The following is a 13,614-nucleotide window of genomic DNA, read 5'->3' as shown; positions in this document are numbered from 1 at the left end:
TTTCAGTAATCCTGGACATTTACTGACCAGGTCTACATAAATAGATTAGAAGTCTGGTTCTTTGAAGCAGAGTCTAGTATATTTCTATGTAATGTATATAGCACATTTGAAGCTGCTCTGCAGACATGGCTGTGTGCTACATCTCTGTGTCCATCTTTCACATCAGAGGCCATTCCCATCCCTGCTGATCAGCCCATAATGCAGCTCAAAGACCTGGACGAGGTGGTCATCCCCACCATGGAGATAAAGGTTAATTGGAGCACTGAACAAACATCCCTGATCAATCGTTACCAACCCACCAAACATTTTAGTTGAACTTTGCCGACTTTGTCGTAAACAGGTAGATCCGTCTGGTTGCTATGAAAACCTGGTGACCGTTAGATCCTTCCTGCCTCACTATCACCTTGCCGGAGGAGTCAACCTGCCGAAGATCATCGACTGTGTGGGCTCTGATGGCAAGAGTAGGAGACAGCTGGTCAAAGTAAGCTCACGTGTGTTCTTTGTGGTGTTCGACATGTGACGCGACGTGTTAAAAGTTCACCTTTGAAGCACTTGGTTGGTGCGGTAGAGTAAACTGCCCAAATACTGGCGCGTATGTGCTCTGAACTAAGCAAACGCGAGCTCTGTGACAGGAAGCTGGTCACTTTAAGCTTTGGTTATTTTCAGTTGGGTTTGACTTCAGGTAATAATTAATTAGGTTTTTTATACCAGGACACACAGACTCTCAGGCCTTCATAATGAAGACACTCATCATAAAGAGAGAGAGCAGGACAGATGTGTTGTTACCTGTGTGTAAAAGTGTGTTTGCAGTAACATTTGTACGACGCTTAAAGGCTAATCATTTACTAACTGTTTGAGTCATGCTGAGATAAAGTTTTCCCCTAATATTGTGGAAGCTCCATTAAACTGGACAGAGAAACTTGTGTCAAATGTGATCAGAACCAATGAAGAGCCGACTCTTTCAATGCCCAAACATTGTGATGATAAAGCTTAATAAGTGTTTTAATTGTTTTAGAACACCGACTCATTATTTGTGCCTTTTCAGCAAGAATCTGCCTTATTGAAGCAAAATTGAAAAAATGAGTAGTACCTCCAAGTTTCAGTAAAATCTGGCCCTGAGAATGTTTGAAATATGAAAAAAAAAATGGTTTGATAAATAAGTTGTCAATAATTTGTCTCCTATGGTGCAGTGTTTCTGTAATCTGCTCAAGGGTCAGTGGAAAATCACCAGCAGCAGATATGATAAGGCAACAGTCAGACATCACTGTTATCAACATGTTCAGGAAAATACGTTCTTATGAGCTCCATTTAAAATACACACTCTAAATGTTTGTACGGTGACGTAATATTCCAGATATGTACTTACTATGGACACAAACCACAAAACAGAAAGAAAAGAGGTTGTAGAAATGGCTACAAAAAAACAATGACTCCCCTAAGGTTGCTCATATCTACAGACAAATATTTCAAAAACTTTACACAACTGAAAGTCTGATGACAAGACTGAACAAAAACGTCCCTAAAACTCACTTTAAAAGAAAAATAGCAAAGACCGACCTTTTGGGGGTTACCAAGTCGCCATAACAACATTTTAACACCGTCTACATGCTGACCAGTTGTTTTGAAGGCATCTCAGGAATAAACTTGTTTTTTTCCCCTCCTACCATCAAAAACACAAACTTGTGGAGCTTGCTAACATTTTTGGGAATGAATGAGGAGCTAAATATGAACAAACTTCTCATTTTGTTCGTTACGGTGGAGGATCTGTGATGCTGAGGGACTATTTATCTTCCAAAGACTCTGGGAACCTTATCAGAGTTCATAGCAACATAAACTCTTTAAAATACAAAGAAAGGGAAACCTAAACAAGGTTAAAAAGCTTGATGTGAATGAGGTGAGTGTATGCTCTCATTTTCTGTCCCGTCTTTGTGAACAGGGTCAGGACGACCTACGGCAGGACGCAGTGATGCAGCAGGTCTTCAGCATGTGCTCCATGCTGCTGCAGCGCAACACAGACACTCGCAAAAGAAAGCTGAACATCAGGCGATACAAGGTGACCGCTGTGTAACATTTGAGGAGAGGGACAAAAGTCAGGAATATGTGGCTTTCAGACATGCATGAATGTGTGATCGCTGTCCGCAATGTTGTATGTCGTTCTTGGGCCTCACGCGTGTCTCAGGTGGTGCCGTTTTCGCAGCGCAGCGGCGTGTTGGAGTGGTGCTCGGGCACGATGCCCATTGGGGAGTTCCTGGTGGATCCCAATAAAGGAGCTCACAAACGCTTCCGGCCTCAGGACTGGACCAGCCTGGCCTGCCGAAAGAAGATGATGGTAACGCGTTTAAGAAAACTTAAGTTAAAAAAAACCCGCCAACTTCATTTCTTCTCTTCACCAGTTTTTCACCAGTTGTTTCTGGCTAATTGGTTTCACGTTCGCATTGAAAATCATCATTTTTTTCAAGACAAATTTATTACATGTGGGAAATGGTTGTTTGTCTCTGTTTCTTGGCTCTCTGCAGGAAGCGCAGAGGCAGGGTTTTGACAAGAAGCTTGAGGCCTACAGTGAGGTGTGCAAGAAGTTTAGACCAGTCTTTAGGTACTTCTGCATGGAGCGATTCCTGGATCCCGCGGTGTGGATGGAGAAGCGGCTGGCTTACACGCGCAGTGTGGCCACATCCTCCATAGGTATCATTGTGCTGCAGTGCTGGTGGTTTAGGAGATGTTTTGTGGTAAAACAGCAAAAGAGCACCTACATCTTCATTATATTTTTTTGTGTTTTTCACCTATAGTTGGCTACATTGTCGGCCTGGGCGACAGACATATCCAGAATATCCTGATTGATGAACAGACCGCTGAACTAGTGCACATCGACTTAGGTAGACTTTATTCGCGTCTCCTCGATTCATTCAAACAAACACATTAATGACCTCTACAGCTGTAAGGATTTATCAGACCTTACAGTTACACACCATAAATGTGTAACTTAGCTGATGTTTGGTGTTTAAAGGTGTGGCCTTCGAGCAGGGGAAGATCCTCCCCACCCCCGAGACTGTCCCCTTCAGACTCTCCAGAGACATAGTGGACGGGATGGGGATCACTGGAGTGGAGGGGGTCTTTAGGAGGTAAAGATGAGGAATCTGAGAGAATCTCTTTGTTGAGTTGGTGTATATTGGCTGTATAATGGCTTGCAAAAGTATTCATACCTTTTCAGTCTGGCTACATTTTGTCAAGCTACAATCACAAGCTTAAATGCCTTTAAATAGGCTTTAATGTGATACAAAGCAGAGCATAATTGTGAAGTGAAAGGAAAATGATGCATGTCCATAGTTGTACTCAGTCTATGAAACAAACGCTTTGTAGAACCACTGTTTGCTGCACTTACAGCTGCAAGTCTTACGGGTTATTTCTTTACCAGCTTTACACATCTGGAGAGGGTGATTTTTGCCCAACTATGTTTGAAAAATATATATTTGACAGGTTTTCTTTCCAAAACTGCCCCGTGTTCAGCTCCATCCATTGTCCCATCAACTCCAGCCGGCTTTCCTGACCCTGTTATAAGCAAAGCATCCCCACAGCATGATGCTGCCACCACCATACATTACTGTAAGGATGGTAGGCTTGAGTGTTGTGTGCAGTGTTCATTTTCTGGCACACATAAGTGTTTTGCACATGGGCCATAACATTCAGCTTGGGTCTCATCTGACCAGGGTCACCTTCGTCCACATGTTTGCTGTGTGGCTCATGAAGGACTACAAGTGAGACCTCTTGATGGCTTTTCTTTTCTAAAACAAGGTTTTATCTCCAATAAAAAACTTTCAGCTTATGAACAGAGCTTAAATTTTTTCTCCTGAAAAAAGATCAAGGCTTTACAGAACAGCTGCATTTTTACTGATATTCAATGACTAATTATTAGCCAGTCTTGTTTTTTTCTGTTTGGTGTTTTTTATTTAGGGAGATTTCAGTATGTTGGATTTTATTTTGGGGTATTAAATTAAATGAATGTAAATGCATGTCACAATTTTCAGATTGGTATCTATGAAACCAATAACGTTCCCTTCACTTGACAATTATGCGTTGATTTGTGTGGATCAGAACCTGAGCTGACTCGGACCTGATTCTGTGCTCAGATGCTGTGAGAAGACGATGGAGGTGATGAGGAGCTCTCAGGAAGCTCTGTTGACGATTGTAGAGGTGCGAGAACTGGAGAACAGATCCCCATTCAAAGCTCCTCTCTTTTCACTTTTTATATAAAGCTAATGTTTGTTTTGTGTGCCAATAGGTGCTGCTGTATGACCCTCTCTTTGACTGGACAATGAACCCTCTGAAGGCATTTTACCTGCAGCACGACGAGCAGCAGGAGCTGAACGCCACCCTGAACTCCACGATAGGAGAAGACCTCGACAACCATCGTAAATCCAGGTGATCAAGTAGAGGACAATTAAAGCCCCTCTGGTTTAATCCTATAATTTCAGAATAACATTTTTATTTTTACTCGTCTCCCTTCCTCCTGCAGTGACAGTCAGAGCTTCAACAAGGTGGCGGAGAGGGTGCTGCTGCGGCTGCAGGAGAAGCTGAAAGGGGTGGAGGAGGGAACGGTGCTCAGCGTTGGGGGGCAGGTCAATCTGCTCATTCAACAAGCCATGGACCCCACAAACCTCAGCAGACTGTTTCACGGATGGCAGGCCTGGGTGTAACCCCTGAGAGAAAGGCTCCCATTGAGGCTGGTTGTGCTCCTGCAGAACTCGTCTTCAGCAGATCAGGACTGGACCGGCTTTGATAATCAGCCTCTGCCAACTGTTGCACTTTATTACAAAGTCATGCATTGAATGTAGCTGTGCTTGAAAAGGTGTAACGGACAGATGTTCTGCAAAAGAGCTTGGTTTTTGTTTGTAAATGATTATCTTTACCTGTGTTTGACCCAGTTTCATGTCAATATTGACTAAGGTGGGATGGTGAGACCTATGCCACTGACTATCCCAAGAGCAGACTTTATGAATGTACAAAACATTTAGCCTGTGCAGTGCATTTAATCCTTATTTAGCAGTTTTTATTCACTTTGGATTTTTCCTTCCTACTTTATTAGATTACTGAAGGTCTTATTTCTCAGAGCTTAAAGTAATGAAGAAGAACAGAAAAATGTCATCTTCAATACAGTTTGTCCTTCAGAAGAGCTACTTTAGCCAATATCAAAAACTCAATTTATTTTATTTTCTCTTTTAATACCATTGATGTACTTTTTGGGACGTAAAAAATAACGGATCTGAATGACTTGTGGTGTTCAAACACCTGCCGGCCAGAAAACTGATAAAATGGGAGCAAAGAAATACGAGGAGAAGGTCTCGTCTCTGGTTTAAAAAAAAAACAGCTGGGATTCAGAATAGTTTGAAAATGATTCACTCGCAGTCTGGAAACGTTTGTAATTGTATTTGAATGCTTGTCATGTCTGGATAAGCATGGAAAAGAGAACAGAAAACGTCCACATGTCTTTCTGTCCATCCTTCTTTCACTTGCTCATATTTTCAAAATGTTCTCAGGTTCTGTTTTTAAAACCTTGACCTCTTCAGAATAATATGCCACAAATTTACAGGTCCTTCTCAAAATATTAGCATATTGTGATAAAGTTCATTATTTTCCATAATGTCATGATGAAAATTTTACATTCATATATTTTAGATTCATTGCACACTAACTGAAATATTTCAGGTCTTTTATTGTCTTAATACGGATGATTTTGGCATACAGCTCATGAAAACCCAAAATTCCTATCTCACAAAATTAGCATATTTCATCAGACCAATAAAAGAAAAGTGTTTTTGATACAAAAAACGTCAACCTTCAAATAATCATGTACAGTTATGCACTCAATACTTGGTCGGGAATCCTTTTGCAGAAATGACTGCTTCAATGCGGCGTGGCATGGAGGCAATCAGCCTGTGGTACTGCTGAGGTCTTATGGAGGCCCAGGATGCTTCAATAGCGGCTTTAGCTCATCCAGAGTGTTGGGTCTTGAATCTCTCAACGTTCTCTTCACAATATCCCACAGATTCTCTATGGGGTTCAGGTCAGGAGAGTTGGCAGGCCAATTGAGCCCAGTGATACCATGGTCAGTAAACCATTTACCAGTGGTTTTGGCACTGTGAGCAGGTGCCAGGTCGTGCTGAAAATGAAATCTTCATCTCCATAAAGCTTTTCAGCAGATGGAAGCATGAAGTGCTCCAAAATCTCCTGATAGCTAGCTGCATTGACCCTGCCCTTGATAAAACACAGTGGACCAACACCAGCAGCTGACACGGCACCCCAGACCATCACTGACTGTGGGTACTTGACACTGGACTTCTGGCATTTTGGCATTTCCTTCTCCCCAGTCTTCCTCCAGACTCTGGCACCTTGATTTCCGAATGACATGCAGAATTTGCTTTCATCCGAAAAAAGTACTTTGGACCACTGAGCAACAGTCCAGTGCTGCTTCTCTGTAGACCAGGTCAGGCGCTTCTGCCGCTGTTTCTGGTTCAAAAGTGGCTTGACCTGGGGAATGTGGCACCTGTAGCCCATTTCCTGCACACGCCTGTGCACGGTGGCTCTGGATGTTTCTACTCCAGATTCAGTCCACTGCTTCCGCAGGTCCCCCAAGGTCTGGAATCGGCCCTTCTCCACAATCTTCCTCAGGGTCCGGTCACCTCTTCTCGTTGTGCAGCGTTTTCTGCCACACTTTTTCCTTCCCACAGACTTCCCACTGAGGTGCCTTGATACAGCACTCTGGGAACAGCCTATTTGTTCAGAAATTTCTTTCTGTGTCTTACCCTCTTGCTTGAGGGTGTCAATAGTGGCCTTCTGGACAGCAGTCAGGTCGGCAGTCTTACCCATGATTGGGGTTTTGAGTAATGAACCAGGCTGGGAGTTTTAAAGGCCTCAGGAATCTTTTGCAGGTGTTTAGAGTTAACTCGTTGATTCAGATGATTAGGTTCATAGCTCATTTAGAGACCCTTTTAATGATATGCTAATTTTGTGAGATAGGAATTTTGGGTTTTCATGAGCTGTATGCCAAAATCATCCGTATTAAGACAATAAAAGACCTGAAATATTTCAGTTAGTGTGCAATGAATCTAAAATATATGAATGTTAAATTTTCATCATGACATTATGGAAAATAATGAACTTTATCACAATATGCTAATTGTTTGAGAAGGACCTGTAGATAATGAGCATGAAAAGATTGAAAACTCTGGGAAAATTTAAGCAAGGAAAAGCACGGAACACCCTATGAATACCAAAAATAATACTTGTATACAACTTTAGATACTTTTATCCTTTTCGATCCACAGTTGTGGCCAAAGGTTTTGACTAGCTGAAATCTTAATTTGAATCACTTAATTCTTCCTGTGTTTAACAACAAGGCTGTTGTCAGTCATCTCATGCTCAGTTCAGGGGAAAGGGTTGAAATAAATTGTCATTCTGACTGAATCAGAAAAGCAGAATAGTTCCCTTAAAAGAGAGTGATGCTTGAAATTCTTCCTCTTTACACATTTAAGGAAAAACGTGCTGTCATCGTTTTGCATCCAAACAGCTTTACAGAGGAGGATACAAGATAAACATCCTGGACCGACTGACCCTTTGCAGGAAGAACCTGGATTGGACTGTAGAGGACTGGCGTAAAGGTTTTTTCGCTGCTGAAACCCCCTTTAGGCTGTTTGAGACATTTGGGAAAATGACTGTACGCTACCCGGGGTTCGCTTTCATGCTGATAGTGGAGCATCCTGAGACCATTCATGTGTGGGCTCTGATCATTTTGCCATGAATAAAGAAAGGTATCAAAACATCTTTCAAAGGGAACTGTCCAACGATCCAGGAGCGATTTGGTGATGTATGATGCTTTTTCCAGCACAATGGAGCAGATTATTACAAGCCAAAGGTAATAACTAAGTGGGTCAGGGATCAGAACATTATAATTTTGAAAACTTTGCAACGAAATTCATTAGTTCTAAAAACCATAGAATATGCTTTATTTCTCAAAAAGCAAGTGGACAGAAACTAAAGCAAGAATGGGTCACCGTCATTCAGGATTTAGCCCAGAAGCTGATATCCAGTAATGCTGGGTAAAATTGCAAAAGTAAGTAAAGAAAATTGTTATTGCAAGTATTGATGATTTGCATAAAATTGATGAATTTCTCTGTAAAAACGTAGGAAACATAGCAAATGTTTGTTATTGAACTTCAGTATAAAATAGAAACAGATTGATCTGTGATGCAGCAAACTTTGTGAAGAACAAGAATCTCAGAAAACATCCAACACAGCAAGCTTACCCGCATATTTTGTATAACTGGCTGAAGAATTGCTAGTGTTTACCTGCATGCTTCACTCAGTGTTGTAGCTTTGTGCTGCGTACTTACTTCAATGTGAGAAGCTCCAAAAGGACGCTGAGTCTGTTTTACCAGCTTTTGTTCTGCTCACATTTGGGAAAAGGCAATGCCATGTGAAGTACAGGAGTGGTCTTTCAGATGTTTATACAAACTATTTTATTTGCTTATTTGCACTGCGAAAATGCTGCAGAGCCAAGCAGAGAGGACATGCTGAAGGCCCTAATCTCATCAGAGTCTTTTCGTTTTCAGAGTCAGTTATGTGGATGGGAAATGAATGGTTGAATGATCACAGGAAGAGACTTTACTAGCAAGAGATTATTGTTGTATTGGCAGAAGGTGATCACCAATCCACTAAGTTTTCTTTCCAACTTTGTTTCTTGTGTTCACCTCTGTGTGTTTTGCATTTGTTTGAATTACAAACGTTTCCTTTTTGCCCTCATCTTTGCTTAAAAAGTAATTACACGGTGAAATCTGGGGTGTGGTTTTTCTGTTGCACACTTCAGGTTAGATTTATATATTTTTACAACCAGGTCCACCTGAAATCATTTATACTTTTAAACTTTGCAGGAAAAAAATGTCACACTAACGTTTTAAATATTACACTTTTTAAACGGCAGTAAATCTTAAAGCACTATATTTTTCAGATTTGACTTTCAAGAATAACATTTAGGCTTTACCAACAGTATCTCAACACAGCTCCAACTTTCATCTACGAAGATGACAAAAGAAAACTTAAGCCTCTGAACGGATCAGACTTAAACCCCAGTATGTTCACCATGATGCCTCAAACCCCCCACCTGAGATCAGCCACTCCATCACCCCTAACAAAGGTAAATCTAGAGTCCTTTTTTTAAATAAAAATCTTATCCAGAAAAACAGCAAGAAACTCAAAATATTGTAAAGGTGCATTAGCATAAAGAAAACACATTTCTAAAAACCTATTCATTCATTATTGTTATAGGGTGAAACGGGTTACAAATAAAATAAAACAATCAGTCTACACAAATTGGATTAATAGTTACCAGTAGAATCTTAACCCCATTATTATTCTCCACTGAAACATTCGTCAAACATAATTAATGTGTAATAGTTAGCAAGTTCACAAAGAAACAAAAGCCCTCTTACGATGACTATATTCAGGAAACGCCATTAAAGCCTTTGTACAAAAGCTTGCATAGCTGGACTTACCGACTAACCAGCAGCAGCAAAGTTACCTTGGCTCTGAATAAGAAGTTTTATGTTTAGTGAGAGCAAAACATTTAAGCTTAAGAAACTAAGTGAAGCGAAAGACAGACACGTTGTATTGTTGCCAGCATTTTCCATTGTAAAAAAGTTTTAATTTATCAGCAATAATTTTGCTCTCAATTAAAATGCAAAATCTCCATCTGCATCAACTACCTTTGCTCGAGAGCCAGATCTGTATCATACTGAAACTGCAGTCGGGGGCCATTAAAGGCTCCCTGGAGCCGTACTTTAGACCCCGCTGTTTTTAATCGGGATTTATGTGAAAACAAAGTGGTTCATAGCTGTGTAGTAAAAAGAAAAGGGTTCATGCTTTTTAATATATTTTGCAAATAAAAATATCCATATATGTATGGATGTACTACTACTACTACTACTACTCTACTCTGTACTAAATCAAATCTAGTACAACTTATTGCTTTCAAGATTCACGTTATTAGTAAAAAGAGCCCACCTGTATGAAATATAACTTTAAGTGTAATTCCAGCTGTTCTGTGAATCGCTCAGAGGTGTCATTGTAATGATCGATTTTTAATGTGGGACATTGTTTGGAGAATTTTGAAGCAGGGTTAGGTTATAAAACATTATCCCAAGCTTGAGAGGTCTAATTTCATGTTTGCCATAAGCCACACCGCAAACATGTGGTAGAAGGTGCTTTGGTCAGATGAGACCAAAACTGATCTCAGGTCAGCTCAGTTGCAAGAATCTGTTGATAGGACAGCTATTAGTTGTACACTACACAAATACTGTGTAAATAGGAGAGAGCCAAGAAGAAAGCCACTGTTGTAAGAAAAACATAAGAAATCCTGTTTAAAGTTTGCCACAAACCATGAGGGACACAGCAGGCATGTATTCAGATGAGACCAATATCCTAGTTTGCCTTCATGCAAAACCTGTGCATAAAAGTCCTTCCTCCCCAAAAGAGTCAATAAAAAAAGCTCCCCTGCACCTCAGAGTTTGGGTTACTCTTTACAGACAAAACAATTCAAATTTGTAGTTTAGTTCACACTTTCACACAAATATATTTAACTGAAGCAACAACTCTAAACTGTGTTGACTGTGTTTTTATCCTGTCAGATGCCAAGGAGAGATGTGTGAAATTCACTGCGGCTGCTGTGATTTCCCTGCTGCTCCTCCTGCTGGTGGCTGGTTATTACTGTGATTTACCTGGACCGTTACAAAAAAACTATATTTGGACATTTATTTGCAGATAAACGTGTATCTTTATGAAGGTTTCTTTTTGGCTGGGCTTTTGGTTGGGTTACATCTTCCAGATTCCTCATCCTGTCTACATGGGATGCAGTGTGGGGATGGGAACTGTCTGTGGGAATCCCAGTGGTGTGATGGGGTGAAGGACTGTCCTGTAGGCCAGGATGAAGCTCATTGTGGTATGTTTTTTTTTTTTATATACAAGGAAACATATCCACTTTAACTAAATTTGCACATTACAATCTACATCATCAACTGATACACAAACCACACTTGTTATAGGTTCCTCCATGTTATTTAGTTTAAACTAGAATAGCTTTAGATTAGAGTTCAGGTTTATCAGATAAAAATATTGAAAACTAATTTTCACATCACTCAGAGCATGCCTCTCCCACTGTGAAACATGGTGGTGCCTGTGTCATGCTGCGGAGATGCCTTTCTTAAGCAGGGAGGGGGAAGCTTGTAAAAGCTTTTAGGAACTGATTAACTCAAATATGCCCACAAACCTTGAGATATCTAAAGGTTTTGTTTGTCTTTTTTTTTTTCAATTCAGGCACTTTTTATATTTTCTGAGCTTGGCTCTGGTCTGGAGGCCCTACTAAAATCTTCATGTGCATTTATTTGTTCTCAGTGAGGGTGCACGGCTCAAGCGTCCTGCTTGAGGTTTACTGGACTCAGACTAAAGACTGGAGGCCAGTTTGTTCTGAGGGCTGGAGTGAGCCACAGAGTAAAGCAAGCTGCTAGGACATTGGATACAGCAGGTACTGTTAATAAAATGATATCAATGAGATTATTTTCTGCAAAGGCCACAGAAGACTTGAGACTTAGGCAGAGGTTCACCTTCCACCATGAAAAGGACCCTAAACACACAGCCAGAGATAGAAATAAAATGGTTTAGATATAAGCACATTCATGTGTTAGAATGGCCCAGTCAAAGCGTAGACCTACAGGGTTTGGACAATGAAACTGAAACACCTGTCATTTTAATGTGGGAGGTTTCAAGGCTAAATTGGACCAGCCTGGTAGCCAGTCTTCATTGATATCACATTGCACCAGTAAGAGCAGAGTGTGAAGGTTCAATTAGCAGGGTAAGAGCACAGTTTTGCTCAAAATATTGAAATGCACACAACATTATGGGTGACATACCAGAGTTCAAAAGAGGACAAATTGTTGGTGCAGGTCTTGCTGGCGCATCTGTGACCAAGACAGCAAGTCTTTGTGATGTATCAAGAGCCACGGTATCCAGGGTAATGTCAGCATACCACCAAGAAGGATGAACCACATCCAACAAGATTAACTGTGGATGCAAGAGGAAGCTGTCTGAAAGGGATGTTCGGGTGCTAACCTGGATTGTATCCAAAAAACATAAAACCACGGCTTCCCAAATCACGGCAGAATTAAATGTGCACCTCAACTCTCCTGTTTCCACCAGAACTGTCCGTCGGGAGCTCCACAGGGTCAATATACACGGCCGGGCTGCTATAGCCAAATCTTTGGTCAATCATGCCAATGCCAAACGTCAGTTTCAATGGTGCAAGGAGCGCAAATCTTGGGCTGTGGACAATGTGAAACATATATTGTTCTCTGATGAGTCCACCTTTACTGTTTTCCCCACATCCAGGAGAGTTACGGTGTGGAGAAGCCCCAAAGAAGCGTACCACCCAGACTGTTGCATGCCCAGAGTGAAGCATGGGGTTGGATCAGTGATGGTTTGGGCTGCCATATCATGGCATTCCCTTGGCCCAATACTTGTGCTAGATGGGCGCGTCACTGCCAAGGACTACCAAACCATTCTTGAGGACCATGTGCATCCAATGGTTCAAACATTGTATCCTGAAGGCGGTGCCATGTATCAGGATGACAATGCACCAATACACACAGCAAGACTGGTGAAAGATTGGTTTGATGAGCATGAAAGTGAAGTTGAACATCTCCCATGGCCTGCACAGTCACCAGATCTAAATATTATTGAGCCACTTTGGGGTGTTTTGGAGGAGCGAGTCAGGAAACGTTTTCCTCCACCAGTATCACGTAGTGACCTGGCCACTATCCTGCAAGAAGAATGGCTTAAAATCCCTCTGACCACTGTGCAGGACTTGTATATGTCATTCCCAAGATGAATTGATGCTGTATTGGCCGCAAAAGGAGGCGCTACACCATACTAATAAATTATTGTGGTCTAAAACCAGGTGTTTCAGTTTCATTGTCCAACCCCTGTATTTTATTCATACTTGAAAGGCTTGCAGCCTACTTGCAGTGAAAGGTGGTTCTTTAAAGTATGGATGCTGGTCAAAATTTTGAAAACAATGTATCATTTCCTTCCAGTTATGTTGTACTTTGTGGTGGTTTGTCAAGAAATCTCTGTAAGATCAATTAAAGTTTGTGGTTGAAATGTGGATCCACACAGAACAATTTAAATTCATTATGTTACTTTTTAGGAAGCCTAGAAGAAATAATTACTCTAATGAATGGAACATCAATGCTTTCTCTTTTAAACCTAGTACAGAGCATTTTCCTGTTGTAGCTTCCAGTCAAATCGGACCCGTGTGCCTCCCTAATGCTGGTCTAAATGTCACTGATCCTGAGAAGAGCTGGGTGACATACTTTGGCCCCACAACAAACGGAGGTGAGACAGAGATTCTAGTAATGTGGTGTGAACATCCCCAGCATTGCCTTTCCTCGGAAGTTCGGAGCAAAGAGTATTTCACTGGTACCACTGTTCAAAGCAGTCTTTGTTTATAGTTTCCCCCACTAGATGGCACCAAATTCCTGTATATAAAATATGAATGTAGTAAAATCTCTTTGAGGG

At 41.1% G+C, this 13,614-nt stretch overlaps 1 protein-coding gene across 3 annotated transcripts in view; it reads left to right on the top strand.

The window, feature by feature from the left end:
• atm (ATM serine/threonine kinase) overlaps window positions 1-5,474 on the top strand; it is a 38,879-nt gene extending 33,405 nt beyond the window's left edge. For 2 of the 3 annotated variants that reach the window (XM_047392494.1, XM_047392493.1), the window contains exons 54-63: window positions 167-249; window positions 341-481; window positions 1,937-2,053; window positions 2,180-2,329; window positions 2,517-2,682; window positions 2,787-2,873; window positions 3,005-3,119; window positions 4,125-4,188; window positions 4,277-4,416; window positions 4,511-5,474. In XM_047392494.1, the coding sequence (XP_047248450.1) occupies window positions 167-249; window positions 341-481; window positions 1,937-2,053; window positions 2,180-2,329; window positions 2,517-2,682; window positions 2,787-2,873; window positions 3,005-3,119; window positions 4,125-4,188; window positions 4,277-4,416; window positions 4,511-4,691 (1,244 nt within the window). In that variant the 3' untranslated portion in view covers window positions 4,692-5,474. Of the gene's footprint in view, window positions 1-166; window positions 250-340; window positions 482-1,936; window positions 2,054-2,179; window positions 2,330-2,516; window positions 2,683-2,786; window positions 2,874-3,004; window positions 3,120-4,089; window positions 4,189-4,276; window positions 4,417-4,510 lie in introns of those variants that run through there. The other variant, XR_007042463.1, reaches the window with a different exon arrangement.
• Window positions 5,475-13,614: the final 8,140 nt, after the last annotated feature.

This window comes from Girardinichthys multiradiatus, chromosome 18 (assembly GCF_021462225.1).
Source record: "Girardinichthys multiradiatus isolate DD_20200921_A chromosome 18, DD_fGirMul_XY1, whole genome shotgun sequence".
Classification (NCBI taxonomy): domain Eukaryota; kingdom Metazoa; phylum Chordata; class Actinopteri; order Cyprinodontiformes; family Goodeidae; genus Girardinichthys; species Girardinichthys multiradiatus.
This window is presented reverse-complemented; position numbering and strand designations above follow the sequence as displayed.